We start from the raw sequence: 16,078 nt of genomic DNA, 5'->3' as shown, positions 1-16,078 counted from the left end.
ATATACTGTAGTAAGTGAGACTGATTGTAACCATTCATTGAGGAACTATAACGTCTACAAATGTGTTTGTAATGGTGCACACTTGGTATTTTCTACACTATAAAAACATGAAATATACCTCAAATGTACTCCAATGTTTCCTCAGCTACAGAAAATGAAGAAATGTTCGGATAATCATGTACACCGTTTTGCTTTATTTCAACAGTAGCGACTAATACAATTCTCTATCTAAATATATAGTAGTCATGAAAACAAAATAAAAATTTTCATATCAGGAGATCATGGTCAGGATCTGGTCCTAATCAGGTCTTAGAATTAGGTAAAAATTTCCTCGGATGAACAATACATGACATTACGCCGTCTCTTTATTTATTTTAGCTGGTAGAATAAAATAGCAAAGTCCACTAAAGGTGGTAGAGCATTCTCACATTTAGCTTCTAAACTTTGGAATAGCCTTCCTGACAGAGATCAGGGCTCAGACTCACTCTCCCAGTTTAACCACAGATTAAAGGCGTATCTTTTTATCCTACACATAACACACATCACATATCATAACCTTGTGTTCCAGTACATCTGATCGAATGCACATAATTAACTTTGGCTTGTTAAAATTATGCACATCAGCTACGCTAATTCCTCTCCGCGGCTTCTCTTTCTCTACCCAGCTTCAGACTTGTCCCACCTCATGAAGATTATGGACCTTCAAAGAAGTAGATGCCGGGCCCGCAAACATCCAGAACCATCTAGAGAAGTACATTAAACCTCTTTGAATGTTTAAAGTCTCTGGCATGGAGGAGTTGGTGTTGGATTTATGATGATCTCAAATGAGCTATTTTATGAGTTGCTCAGTAGCTCCTGGTTCGACAACATCAATTGACTGTATAAGACTATAGAAAGGACATTACTCACGATCACACACTCTGGTGCTCAAGCTAGTTCTCACTCTCTGGTGTTTTGTATTGTATTAAGATTTATAATCACACTCTTGATATCACCCAGATGAGGATGGGTTTCTCTTTTGAGTCTGATTCCTCTCAAGGTTTCTTCCTCATAACATCTAAAGAAGTTTTTCCTTGCCACAGTCGCCCTAGGCTTGCTCATCAGGGATAAACACACATCATTCCCTTTCATTCTTAAGCTCTGTAATGCTGCTTTATGCGAGAATTGTTGCTGTAGTTCATTAAAGTTTGCAGGCATTCGTTTTTTAGTCGGGTTGAGGTCTGGACTTTGACTTGGCCACTGCAACACCTTGATTCTGGTTCTTTTTTACCCAGTCTGTTGTAGATTTGCTGGTGTGCAAGTCATTGTCCTGTTGCATGACCTAATTTCGGCCAAGCTTTAGGCGTTGGACAGATGGCCTCACATTTGACTTTGAGTTAAGAGTCACCGTGATATGTGCAAGGTGCCCTGGTCCTTTGTCTCAAGACAAGCCCAAATCATCATCCCTCCACCACCATGCTTGACAGTACAAGGTGTTTGTTCTTATATGCTTCGTTTGGATCTTTTGTGTATTTGGTTTGTTCAGATGAAACTCAGGACTACCACTTAGGTTTGAAATGTTCAGTCATTTTATTACCGTACTGCCATGAACCGTCACATTTAAGATCCAAACTGACATCTTTAGTGTCTGAGATGTAACTCTCAGGTTTTGCTATTTCTCTGAGAAGTATATGGACTGACTTTGGGGTGAATTTGCTAGGATGTCAATTCCTGAGAAAATCAATGCAACTATACTGGATGTTTTCCACTTGTGAAAATGTTTGTGACTGTAGAATGATTTAAAAATGGCCTTTAAATGATTGGCAGCAATAATTGCTTCTCTAGCATGATTGATAATGTCCTGAATGCTCCAGACCACTCCTTAAACATGGGCTTTTATACAGGTGGTCATACTTTTCTTATCAATTTATCACAGGCATTTAATTAGCAGCATCTGGCTGCTACTCTGCCTCTTAAATCCTATAAATGCAGTAAATGTGTACTTGTGGCCTTTTCAGTTTGGTTTCTTTCTTGGACTTCTAATCAGAAGGTAGTGAGTTCAAATCCCAGCACCACCGAGGGTCCAGTGCCTGCTCAGATGTGTAAAGAGAATTGTAAGTCGTCTTAAATTTTCAGTAACAGCTACAAAGGCATAAGTAAAAACACATGACGAAGCCTATTAGCACTATACATTTAATTATCTCTTTTGTGATTGTGACATATGGGATCAAGCAAAAAGAACCTAAACAGAACACATTCAACAATGAAATATAAAAATAACAAATCATTTTTGCTGGTTACACTATGCAGTACTGTTCATACACAGTTCTACTATTACATACAAGATAGATTTCTCCTCTTCAGTTATCACTTTGGTTTAGTTTAAAATGACTTCTATTTAATAAATCATATAATCCATAAACAGACTTAATGAAAAGAAATAAAAAGCATGGGGAGAAAGACATGTAGAATACTTTTTTTTTCTTTTTCAAAAGAGCTCGCTCTGCAAGTGTAGCGGGGAGGGGGGTGGGTGAGGGAGAAATCATACTTTATAATGCTTTTCTGTACAATATCTACAGTTTTGCTGGTGATGGGAAACACCCCAGGAATGAGAAAGCCAGATAAAGACTTCCTAAAAGGTGAGAATCTTCCTTCAGGAGGTCTAATGTTAGCAATGATCAGCAAGCTGCCAAAATTCTATAATGTCTTGCATGAGCCGTCCTTCAAGCTTTAAGCTTGAAGCAATTCATCATTTTAAAAATATGCCGGGTATTTACATATAGAAGTGAGAAAACACAACAGAGAAATTAAAAGTATATAAAGACACTTATTAATTCGGTCACATTGTTAATTGCCAGAAAGCCGATTCCAAAAGAACAGCTGATAAATTTAACAAGAATGTTGGGAGGAGAGAAAACTCGGTCCTTGGTCTTTTCCCAGAGCTGGAGGGAAAATTTTTGGATCGAGTGTTTGACCTTTTTTTTTTGTGTTAATTTTTTTTTACATTCATTATGCTGCCCAGTGATCAGGTTCAATTTTGTTCTGGAGAACACATACAATTACAAAACATATTTGTAAGTTTGCAGAAAGAAAAAAAAAAAAACCCAAGGCATTTAGAAATATTATTTCTAAGGCAGAGATTAAGACAGTAGAACCAATTGGATTGGATGGCTGGACAGTTACTATTGCTGAAATGCAATATCACGTATACATACCATGTTAAGCTTTTAGGATCACCTATTGCTTTCTTTTGAAATCTGTATTGTTGTACACAAAATAAAAAAAAATATAACTTAGGATAAAAGTTATATTATATTATCCACTCAAAAAAAAAAAATTACAAAATTTCCATTCTTATCGCAGTCGATGCTATTGACCTCACAGTAACAAAACTGTATTTTCCTACAGGTTAGTAAACAAAGTCAAATGGATTCATCTTCTGTGCACATTTTAAGAACAAGTAAACTAAGTGTGGAACTATAACGTTAAAATCAAGTTATATCTTTTTGGGAAAACAATGCAAGGCTATCCTTGTCTGCCGTTTTACTCCTCTGCCTCCTGACCCCCCCAATCATAAAGGGAACCACTTCAAATAAACTTTTTTCATATTCTCTGCTGTTTTCCAGAAGAGGGACCACGAGGGCTGGCATGGGTATTCCAAGGAGTCTCTCCAGCACAAAATAAAACACAGCTAATTTGTATGCAAAAGGCCTACTACTACTCTGTAATGTATATCACAGGCTTATAAACATAGCTGCCCACTCATGGATTCATCTCCCTTTCTGCCATCTAAGTAAAAAGACAAAACAAGAAAAGACACAAGAGACAAAATTTTTTTCCGTTCTTCCCCCACTTCTCAACCTGACGGGTAGACAACTCTGGCAAAGCACGACGATAAAAAGGCCAAAAGAAACCAGGACCCAAGTCGAATTACCACGTGTCAAATGACAACAGCAACAACAAAACGCAATTAGTGACCAAATAATAACATCAGTTTAAAAAAAAAAAAAAATTCTCAACAACTATGACGACATGAATAATAAAACCCATAATATTTCTTTAAATATTAGAGACTGAGGAAAAAGTAAATAAACCTTTTCTACTCTCTCTCCTCATTCTCCCTCATGAACTGACTCACCATGCAGTCAGTCATTCTCTCCCCCAGACACACACACACACACACACACACACACACACACACACACACACACACACACACACACACACACACACTTATATGTTTGATGTTTCAGGTGCAGGGCTGCTACTTTCAGGGACTACAGGGGCTTCCACGCTCGCAGAGCGCTCAAAGCTCGGTTTGGAGTCTCTGTCTCCACTGCTGGAGGAAGAAGAGGAAGAAGGTCCAGGAGAGGACAGTGAGCGTCCAGAGATCTTATATGCAGCCAGCAGCTCTTGAATTCTCTCGCTGGTTGGCTCCCATTTGGCAAAACCGGCGCTGTTCTGTAGGAAGATCACCGCTGTGCCGTGAATGGCTTTGTAGTACATCTCCTCTCTTTATTTAAAAAGAAACAAACAAAAATAACATTAAGCAATTTCATGAGATAAAGAAACAAAATCATATTAGATGTCTCCACTACTTAGTTTCTAATACTGACAATGAGCTGTTACTACTAAGACAACTTATTTGACTAAAAACAATGACCTAAAAATAATAATAGCCTGACTAAATACTACCGTAATTTCCGGACTATAAAGCGCACCCATATATAAGCCGCACCCACTGAATTTTACAAAAAAAAAAAAAAAATTATGTTTTTTTTAACATAATTAGTCTACCCTAATGTACTTTACACAGGCTTTAACGAAAGACACGTTACACACGGTGTAACGGGTGAAATATGTTGCACTTCCTTTAAGAGCAGAGCGGTATTTTGGGAGTAGCCTGGCACGGCATTTTTCCGCTATTACTGCATGTGTGCAAGACGAGGATTATGTCCTTATTATTTTCTGCTGCTCATTTCTAAGTTTCTTTGACTAACCCTTAACGCTGTTGCCAAGAAAAAAAAAGTTTTGGAAACCTGTCTGTGTTTATATGATTTCTGTTGCAACTGGAGTTAGTGAGCTCTCCCTTCACCCAGACTCAACGCGTTACAACGGCTTGTATCTAAACAGTAGCCAACCAAGAAAGTCATTGTTCACTGTCTTCCTCCTTCCTTTCACAAGTATTTCCCTCTCGAGTTTATCTTTTGGCATCGTCGTGTGTTTCAAAAAAAAAAACAAAAAAAAAAAAAGTTTTATCTCCCGATGGCGTGCAGCTCAGAACACAGGTGAGGTGCGTTGTTTCGTTTCCTTTAGGAAATTTCGTTGGTCTAATGTTATGGGGCTCAGTTTTTTGGCTTGAAGTTTATGAAACCGGGAAAAACCTGGAAATTTTTTTATAAATTAGCCGCTCCGTTGTTTAAGCCGCAGGTTCAAAACGTGGGAATAAAGTAGCAGCTTATAGTCTGAAAAATACGGTAGGTGTAACAACGCTGCCTAATTTTTTTCCTTGTAAATATGACTTTGAAAATTGTTCTTCTTTCGGCTGCTCCCATTAGGGGTCGCCACAGCGGATCATCCGTTTCCATACCACCAAGTCCTCTAAATTTGCCTCTTTCAAACCAACTACCTGCATATTTTCCCCTTACCATACCCATAAACCTCCTCCTTGGTCTTCCTCTTTTCCTCCTCCCTGGCAGCTTCATCCTCAGCATTCTCCTACCGATATACCCCATGTCCCTCCTCTGCACATGTCCAAACCATCACAATCTCGCCTCCCTCACCTTGTCTCCAAAACGTCCTACATGCGCTGTCCCTCTAATAAACTCAATTCTAATCCTGTCCATCGTCGTCACTCACAACGAAAACATCAACATCTGCTACCTCCAGCCCCACCTCTCTTGTCTTTTACTCAATGCCACCATCTCTAAACCATACAACATCGCAGGTCTCACCACAGTCCTATAAACTTATGTACTCTTTTCTTCACTTCTCTAACACACTCATTACTTTACACTGTTGACCTCAGGTAACTGAACTCCTCCACCCTTTCCACCTCTTCTCCCTGCAACGGCACCACTCCACTGCCCTCCCTCTCATTCACACACTGTACACACTGTCTTACTCCTACTGACTTTCATGAAAATCTTTCGTTTATATTTATATATATATATATATATATATATATATATATATATATATATATATATATATATAAATAAACATATAAATAAATAAACACACATACACACACACACATATAAAAATGCATATACATTTCATTTATTTAAATGATTCAAGCCAGAAATGTAAAAAAAAATGCAAAACATCACAAATTAAAAATATAAAAAAATACAAAGTAATACTGTGAACGAGAGGTTTCATGTATTTGCATTACTGTGATAGATCTGGGGGACGGGGAGAACTAAAGATACCACTATCAAAGAAAAAAATAAACAAAACAAAACAAACAGTATTAAATACACAGTGGATTTAAGAGGGAAATGTAGAGGGCAAACTACTTGTGTAATTAGTGTTAATATACTGAGGGAACTCAGTTAACAACTATTCTGGACAATACACACCATTCCCTCCATGACCTACTGATGAAACAGCTGAAGACTCATCCAGCTTGGCTGTAGAAAGGCACGCTACAAGGAGGTTGCTTGTTCCAACAGCGATCACACTGTACCACACTACACTGAGCCTGTGTTAGTAGTAGCTTATTGAACAATATTTGAACCATTCACAACCATATGCACTGCCACTTTAATGCTTTGATTACCTCTTCTGCTGTTACTACGGCTCATGATGTCCACTTTGATATCGTTTGCACTGTCAATTGAAATAACCTCAAGTCTGCTGGTGTATCAGCAATGTTTACACAAACAATACACTGCACTAGTACATTCTCACTGTACACACAGCATCGGTTTCTTTTCCAAATACTTACATAATCCTTTTTATACTGTATATATTTATTCTCTTGTTATCCTTTATCTGTAGTGTAAATTGCTTTATTATACTTTTTACTGTCTTTGTTGCTGTAATAAATGAATTTCTCTCTGAGGTGAATAAAGTGATTAGATAGATAGATAGATAGATAGATAGATAGATAGATAGATAGATAGATAGATAGATAGATAGATAGATAGATAGATAGATAGATGTTATCGTGTTATATGTACTTACCTATTTACAAATGTTTAGATAAGCAACTAACAAATTAATAGATATATCAAGTATATTTTTGCTTAGCAATTAATGATTGGTTGGTGGTTTAAATTAGACAATATGAAGTCATTTGTTTTATAGTAGTGCTTCATGGCAGGATAGTAACGAAGTAAACATTTTATTTTTCAAGTATCTGCATTTTCAAAAGTGGAATTTTGAAAAACGTATTTTACGTCACTTTTACTACACATGTGTAACGTATTACAATAATGAATATAAAAAAGCCTTAAATGATAACTTGCCATGAGAATTTGCCTCAATCATAACCCCTAAGCTTCTCTCTCCAAGAAAAGGTACTAATGCGCAGTATAATGGAACATCAATTTTCTCAAAAGATCATTACTTTAACATTTGATGCGTAAGCACATTCAAAAGAAGGAACATTTGTTCTTTTACTGAAGTAATTTTTTCACGGGGAGTTTGGACAAAAGAGCTAAATGTTTTGGAGGATTCATGTAAAAAGACGGCTGCTGCTAGTTCAGTGTAATCGCCAGCCACAAGTGGTGGTTTTTGTCTAATTTGTCTAAGCTGCTGTTTAAAGATTTGTTCACAAATTTCTCCACCCAAGAGGATCACACTCGTTTAGCTTATCCGAGTAAATGTAATAGTGTTCCGCTTTTTAAATAATTCCCATTTCTGTGCAGCCGATTACCACGTACTGTGGCTTTGTGCATAGAAATTGGGAAGAAATATTGTCAGGAAAAATAGAAAATCTGACCTTTTGCAGATATGCTGAGAGCCACTGCGGTATTCGTGCTCAAAAGCTGTCACTGACATTTGGTGCCTGCGGAAGCGACTGGTCTCCATCCGTGTCAGTGCTGGGGTTGGCGGGTCACGCCATTCGGGAACAAAGATTATGAAAGACAGAGGCTCGCTAGAGTTCTCTAGAAGCTCCTACAAATGAGAGGTTGAGAGCAAACAAAACAAATAAGCTTCCAGGATACAGTACATTCAAAACACTGGGCTTTTATTAAAATCTCTCTTACTTCGAAGTGTGTGACCATGGTGTCCATGAGCTCCTCGCAGAATGGAGGATTGGCTTCAAATGACCCGCTGACAGGTGAAAAGCTTAGAAATGGCCTGAGAGAGCAAAGAGAATAACATTTCCATTCAAGCGCTGTACGTTTCAATCACTGCATGCTCATCGATAAGATTTGAACAGAATGAGATTGAGCATGCACTTGGGGGAAAATGTACCCTCGAGATCCAAAGAAACCATCAATGTCAGGAAAGGCTGAGCAGAACTGCTTAAAGTAGCAGTTGAGTGGCGAGGCAAAGCACTCGAAACTGACTCCGAACTGTTTGTTGAGCGCCTCGAACACTTGCACAGGAAGTGCCCCTTGTAGGCCGCTGCCTTCGTTCACACCAGATCCAAACATCACCTGGTGAGATGAACACCGTCAGATCATGCAAATAGAATTCTATAAACCAGAAATTAAGTCAAGATCTAGGTTTCAACATTTCTATTCACCTGGTATCTCTTTATAAGGCACCACACACGTGACAAAAACTTCTCGAACCTTGGGTCATCAATACAGCTATACCTGTATAGTAGCTCCTGTTTATTGGGTAGATTTTTAAAAAGAAAATGTCTCTGTTAGACAGTCGCATGTTCACAGTCCATACACTATCAAAACCCTCATCTCGCCGTCACTATATCTTGGGAGCACATTGTTAATAATTATACTGTTGAGACATATGTGAACTTCAGAAGCGTCTCACTTGTAAATTATTGTTAATCCTACCAGTTTATTGAAGTGGCCACGGTTGACCTTCACCATTTCTCCTTTGTAGCGCAGACAGGCCATGTCGTTCTCGAAGTGGAGTTCAACACGGGGCTGCGGTGGCGATGGAATGGACAGTCGAACTGGATAGCAATACACCAACCGGTCCTGCACTTCTGCAGCCTCTGCCCCGTCCACTATAGCATAAGAACAATCGTCACATAGTGCTTAATCTTAGTATATAGAGAAATTCTTGGTGATACTTGGATTCTGGATTGCCGTTGTGTGCAATAAGCAGTGGAGGATATGTAACAGTGAAGCATGATGATGGACTATACAACCATTGTGAAGCAGAGTTACTGTTATCTTCCAAACAAAAAATATTTAAAGTGACAGCACTTACCAAAACCTTTAATATTATACCACATCAGAAATCTACACTAAAGTATGAATGTATTAATAAATGCACTTGACCCATTTATGGTGTTGAAACTTTGTTAGAACATCCACAAAATAAGTTCCTATTATGGTTATTCCCTTTCCAGCTTCTCCTTTTTGGCTCTCTAAGAGATTTAAATAAAGCCGTTTCTCATGTTAAACACCGCAAATCCTTCCGTTCTAAAGACTTCCCTAAACCAGAAAGCATGAAATTACAGCTTCAACAACCAACTTTTTAAAATAGCAGCATTAGATTCCTTCTGTGTGTCTCCTTACACGAAACCTCACTACATTATCCAATATCCACGTTTACCTTAATCTAATAAAGTCGAGTATTCACCTGCCTGTTGTTACTACACAAGCATGTCCAACTCAAAGCCAACACCAGCGATGGGGACACTTCCTCCACAACCTCTTATTATTCATTTGTTTCTAGTAATAAACCTAAAAATATATACCGTAATTTCCGGACTATTAAACGCACCCATATATAACATTTAACATTGAAACTAATGAACTTTACACAGGCTTTAATGAAAGACAGTGCCTGTTACACGGCTTGTATCTAAACAGTAGCCTACCAAGAAAGTCATTGTTCACTGTCTTCCTACTTCCTTTCACAACAATTTCTCTCGGGAGTTTTTCTTTTGGCATCGTCGTGCGTTTGAAAATCACAATCGGTGAAGCTTTTCTCCCGATGCCGTGCAGCTCAAAACACAGGCGAAGTGTGTTTTTTCCTGCCCAGTTGTTTTCAGCGTGACGAATTGCATTTCCTGTAGACAGTCCGAGTGAGCGGCAGGTCAAACGTCAGAGGAACCTCATCCATATTTATGATGTGGTGCGGCCCGATTCAGTGGGAGCGCATCTGATTTAATATAAAGAGTTTCATTGGTTCACCTGAACCCGTTCGGCAATTTCATTGGTCTAATGTTATGGGGCTCAGTTTTTTCGCTTGAAGCTTGTGAAACCGGGAAAAACCACGGAAAAATCCATAAATTAGCCGCTTCATTGTTTAAGCCCTGAAGTTCAAAGAGTGGGAAAAAGTTAGCGGCTTATAGTCTGGAAAATACGGTACTTCAAACGTAAAGAAAACTAACCAAGATGACCTTGCTGTAACCCTGTTGCTGTCTGGATCAATCAACATTTTCAAAAGGTCATATGCTGGGTACAAAGATGATTCTTTATAAATCCTACAAACATTCAACCACTTGTTCTAGTGATACCGAGTGCACGAAAGTCTCAAACGGACGAACCAAATACCATCCCTATAACATACAAATTGTTATGGAAAGGCGTGCAATAAAAAAAAAAAAAAAAAAAAAAGGGATTTGCTTCTAGTCAGTATTATTGGCAGATCTGCGTACGGAAATTTAATGAACACCCAGTTGATTGGGAATCAAGAATACAACCATGCTGTGGGTAAAAGAGGAAAATACCATAGCACAATACTTTTTCGCCAATATACTCTATATTTATACTCATATATATATATATATATATATACACACACACACACACACACACACACACATACTGTATATACACTATGTACTCTAAATATTGGCGCTAGGGTTACAAGGGGAAAAAAAAATAATAAATTATATATATATATATATATATATATATATATATATATATATATATATATATATATATATATTCATATATATATATATATATATATATATATATATATATATATATATATATATATATATATATATATATATTCACACACACACACACACACACATATATATATATATATATATATATTTTTTTTTTTTTTACTTAACATTTATCACAATTAATTGTACAGCAATTAATTATATTATTTCACACTATAATTTCTCCCCAAGTTTTGTTCTTACCTGTGATGTTACACTCTTTCAGCAGGTTAAGGTGGGCCTGACGGATTCGGCGCACATACTCGGCCGAGATGTGGTAGATTTTCGTGCAAATCCCCTCCACCGAGTCCTTGGCTACAGCCGTCACGTGAGGACCGCACTGCTTCCGCAAGTGCTCCAGACGATCCTGAGAGATGGCAAAGAGAAGTCAACACTTGGGCGGCACGAGAATAACAAAAAGGGTGGGAACATTTATTTTTAATGAAGGTATGGAAGGTACCATGTAGTCTTCTTTACTAGCAGAGTGGTCTCTCCTGAGCCAGTTCATTGTATCTTCAACATTCCACTTTACAACTTTTCTACTGTCTGGCGTAGCGTTTCTGTTCACACGAGTCACACATGTTAGTCCATCACGAGCAACGGCCTAAATATTGTCAATAGTGCAGGAATACGATCAAAGTTGTTCACCTGGAATCGATCATTTTCTTGGCAGCTTCTGCATACTTGAATAGCAGCTTTCTGGCCTCCTCTTTGTATTTAATGCGCGAGAGCCTAGAATTCCAAAAGAAATAACCATGGGTCATTCTTTCTCCAAGCGCTGGAGTGCGCTTATGCATGTACAATGAAGCGGAGATTGAATGCGCACCTGATGGGGATGTCGTTCATGACTTCCCTGAACATGGAGGGCGAGATCACAGGCTCACACTCGCTAGGCAGCAGGGGATCCACTCCTTTATCCATCACCTTCCTCTCCAACAGCCAGCGGTTAAATGACTCCCGTGGTGGCTCAATCCCTGCAATGTGCAAAAATAAATAAATAAATAAATAATTAAATAGAAAACTCGGTTTCGGTTTGTATTTGTAGTACCCTTAATGCCGGGACAAAAGAAAACCTATAAATGATACCAGTCTTTCCTGCTGCTGTTTCCACATTCTATATGTCCAACAAAATGTCAATACAAAGGCAACAATAATAATTTAATTTACATGTCCGACACGTGATTTTCATAATGACTGTATTCATTCTGAGAAATCTGCAGAGGGCAATAGTAAAGTCATTTAGGTTAGGATAGGGTACGATAATGGCATCGATACGTTCACGTCTCGGTTACAGACGGCCAACTGAGATGAGAATCACCTCTCTTTTCTTAACCCATCTTTCACACTAGGAATACTGAAACTACACAAGGAGATGTGGACGGTCGGTGGTGCATGTGTGTACCTTCACGCTGATAACACAGCTCGTGGTAGTGCTGACGGAGTTTGGTGGTGAGCTGTGCACGCTGTAGCTCCATCTCCGGATGAGGTGGGAGGTAGTTGAATGGAGCCCGTTCCTTAATTACTGCATTGGTCTGAATGTCCAGATCCCAGTAAATACTGAAACGAACACAAAGGAGATCTTAGACAAAAATCACATGTACACTTCTTCTCAATTTCCACTGCTAATTTACAGGAAATAGGGGCATGGACAAAAAGTAAATACGTGATCGAGTATGCCTGCTTATACATTATCTGATTACAATTTAAAAGCCATTCATCTTTTTTCTCTTGCCAGAAGTGAGGCATGAAAAGTTCACACCATGTTCCTAAAGACAATGAGCAAATATATTTTCACAGGAATAACAATTGGCATTAATTGAAACATTAATTAATATCAAGTGTCTAAATTTCGCAATGTAGGTCTTAAGATCTTCTGAAGCCAAGTATTAAGAAAAAAGAAAGCTGATGTGTTCAGCCATTTGTTTTGCTTATCATTATAAAACTAGCAATAGTGTTTGACTGAAAAAGGGGGAAAACCAGTTTGTTTTAATAGTAATATTATTATTATTATTATTATTATTAATAATAATAATAATGTTAATAATACAACAGACCTGGTGAGGAAAAGAAAAGTGTGGGGTGTTGATGTGATGTTACTCACACTGAAGGCCGGTATGGGGCTGGAGCAGGAGCAGCAGGAGCAGCAGGAGCAGCAGGAGCAGGAGTAGGAGTTGGAGTAGGGGTGTTAGGCTGGGCTTGTTTTTCTTCTAAAGTGGAGTTCCAGGGCTTTGCGCCAGGGGTGCTTGGTGATATGGGGATTGTAGGGGTGGTTGGCGTTACAGGAATCTCAACCTTCATACACCAGGGACAAAATAGATATTTTAAAATGTTCAGCTTTTGTTATATACTCAACATGAGATTAAAAACCAACACCACTCATGTGCTTTTTGATAAAGTGTATTTTAAATAGAATGTAGTACCATGGTATTATGAATAGAAAAAGCTGACCTTTGGCCTCTTGAAGCTGTTAGGACCACCCGAGGAGGTATCCTCTGACGGGCGCCTCTTACGTTGTCCATTGCCCACTCCAGCCTCTCCTGTACCATCGCCTGTAGCAGGTGCTGCATTTAGGCCCAGTGGATCAGACTGAAACATTAGTGTGGAAAAAAAGACCAGTTTCAGCATTTAAAGCAGGGCCAAATTAAAGATACTGACAAAAAAATAATAATAAAAATAACTTAAATGTGCCATGATTTCTATAATTTAGATAAACAAATTTATACACAGAGTAAATTATTTTAATGGACATCTTAACAGGTCATTTTACTATTCAAATATTATTTTGCCATACAAATCACCTTATTCCAGGTTTACTTCAATACAACAAATCATTTCCCAATGTTTGTATTTAATGTAATCTAGCACTTCTAGTTTAATGATAAAAAAGGTGACTATATTGCATTGTACTTACGATGACATCATGCTGCCCCAGGACCGGCATCTCCCACAACGACTGGTTGGTGAAACGGTTAAAATAGTACGGCCGATTCTCCCTCTTGCTCCAGCATTTTGCCCATCCAGCCTGAACCAGCTCATCTAAAAAAGAAAAGAAAAAAAGAAAAAGAATCAGATAGCTTCAATGCTTAACTAGACATGAACAGTTCCTCTCTGGAATGATTGACATAAAATGACATAAAATGATTGCACTCTGTGACATAGTACAGTGAATAACAACATTTATCCAGAGTCACTTGCACTCCTACACAAATGAAAAGCCTTACTGCATACAAAAATAAATAATAAACAATACAGTACGTCTTCATTTCCTCTTAACTTTATTATGGTTTTTGATAAACACTTCGATCAAATGTACTAGTAATGTAATAAAGTTCTAGTAAACTGACTTAATTCAGTTACTTTGAACTATTTTAAACCTCTAGCACAAACATTACATTACAGGTGCTGGCAATAGGAGGACAGTAACATGATACCGTACATGCAAACACACTCCGACACACCCACACAAAACACACACACCTGGCAGATCCTGGATGGCTTTGCTGGTGGAGGGCGTGAGTGGCGGTGCTTGGGCTGCTGAGGACCCAGTGGGGGACATGATCATGCCCGAGTCTCCCTTTATAGTACTGTGGTTTTCACTCGTCATAGCTCCTCATTTGTCCTGTCTTTATTTAAACAATGCAAATCATGCACACGGTAATTTCAGACACAGGTTAGAACAGTGTGTGTGTGTGTGTGTGTGTGGACCTTAGCAGATGATGTAATGACATGGTACTATGTTGATCAATCAGGGCTTTTGAGGAAGTTTGGGCTCATCAATGATGCACTTCATTCATTGAGCAGGGGAACCTCTTTATCTACGTCACTGCACCTACACCTAAACACTGTAGCTAAACTGTTATTGCTTCAGATAAACTCATGTGACCTTGATAAACGTGAATAAACACGTCGCTGATGACACGTGGATGCCTACACGGTTATTATAAGACGGGATGCAGTTGTTGAAGAGGATTCCAGCATCAAAACATGGAGGGGGCGCGACACCAAAACAAGCGGCTCATGCTGCACTGTGTACACTATTTCGATTAATCGTCCATGTTTTTTTTTTCTTTTAACTTTCTTAATTTTTTTTATCAGACCTTAATAGTAATAATAATAATAGTAATGCATAATACACTAGATAAGTAGATAATCGCATTAAAACGTGTATAAATGTTTAGCTTGCTAGCTCGTTAGCAACGAAGGATTTCTACCTCCGGGGTTGTCAGTATCATAGCTCATATGATTATAATCATGTTATGTAGATTATAGAGATGATGTGGATTATTTATTCATTTTGGACTCGACAGTGATTTGTGCGTGCACCGTCTTTAGAGCGCAAATGGTCGCTATTAAGGGGCACGCATGCGCCTGCTACACCGCCCACCCCGGACCGAGCCGCCCGAAAACAAACACGGAGGAGGAGGAGGGAAAACGCCGGCCATCCGAGGCGCTGCACAACAAAGACAACGGCAGCACAGAGCAACCCGGCCGGAGGACGCGCGCGCAAAAGCGTGTAAAATGCGCACCAAAGCCCCGCCGTTCGGTACCACGGCGTGCGTAAAACCCACGGGAGCAGTCACTGGCGTCCGCCAAAAAAAAAAAAAGAAAAAGAACAACAACAAAAACACGGGGACCGCGAAGGCTCGCGCGGATCTTGCGTCCGCGACAGCGCCGTTTTTTTTTTAGGCGCGCACTTTGGATCGAGGCAAACGCATAGCCAAGATGGCGCGCGCGCTCCGAGACGGCTTTTTTGTGCGCTCGTTTTTTTTTTCCTTTTCCCGCGCACCGGGCGCGCACACGCTAAATTTGCCGAGACCTCGACATGCGCCGGATATTCCGCCGCACGCCCGACGCTGCGGTGCCCTTTTAAAATAGCGAAATCCCTTACCTTCGAGAGATTTTCTAGGAGTCCTGTATAGGCTTTGCTCTATTCGATCCGGACCCGCCTCCGCCTCTCCCTCCCCACCGATTCCGCCATCTTGTATCGGCCACTCGGACCTGGGTAGTGCGCATGCGCGAGTTCAGTCGTCTCGCATT

General features: G+C 39.2%; 1 protein-coding gene across 2 annotated transcripts; it reads right to left on the bottom strand.

The window, feature by feature from the left end:
* Nucleotides 1–2,158: 2,158 nt before the first annotated feature.
* On the bottom strand, nucleotides 2,159–16,039 carry pcif1 (phosphorylated CTD interacting factor 1). Of its 2 annotated transcripts, XM_083529793.1 has the most exons (17): nucleotides 15,930–16,039; nucleotides 14,519–14,664; nucleotides 13,953–14,077; nucleotides 13,490–13,627; nucleotides 13,143–13,333; nucleotides 12,444–12,598; nucleotides 11,868–12,015; nucleotides 11,690–11,773; nucleotides 11,502–11,601; nucleotides 11,246–11,408; nucleotides 8,958–9,133; nucleotides 8,684–8,770; nucleotides 8,410–8,594; nucleotides 8,199–8,292; nucleotides 7,931–8,106; nucleotides 4,169–4,492; nucleotides 2,159–4,135 (listed from the first exon to the last, which is right to left on the bottom strand). In XM_083529793.1, the coding sequence occupies exons 2-16, from the start codon at nucleotides 14,643–14,645 to the stop codon at nucleotides 4,213–4,215; spliced, it is 2,229 nt and encodes a 742-aa protein (XP_083385919.1). In that variant the 5' UTR covers nucleotides 14,646–14,664; nucleotides 15,930–16,039; the 3' UTR covers nucleotides 2,159–4,135; nucleotides 4,169–4,212. The 2 variants fall into 2 exon arrangements, with proteins under 2 accessions (XP_083385919.1, XP_083385918.1); XM_083529792.1 differs by having other exon boundaries at nucleotides 2,159–4,492.
* Nucleotides 16,040–16,078: the final 39 nt, after the last annotated feature.

Source organism: Silurus aristotelis (assembly GCF_946808225.1).
Source record: "Silurus aristotelis genome assembly, chromosome: 2".
NCBI lineage: Eukaryota > Metazoa > Chordata > Actinopteri > Siluriformes > Siluridae > Silurus > Silurus aristotelis.
Note: the sequence above shows the minus strand (reverse complement) of the source record. Positions and strands in the feature narration are given on the sequence as shown.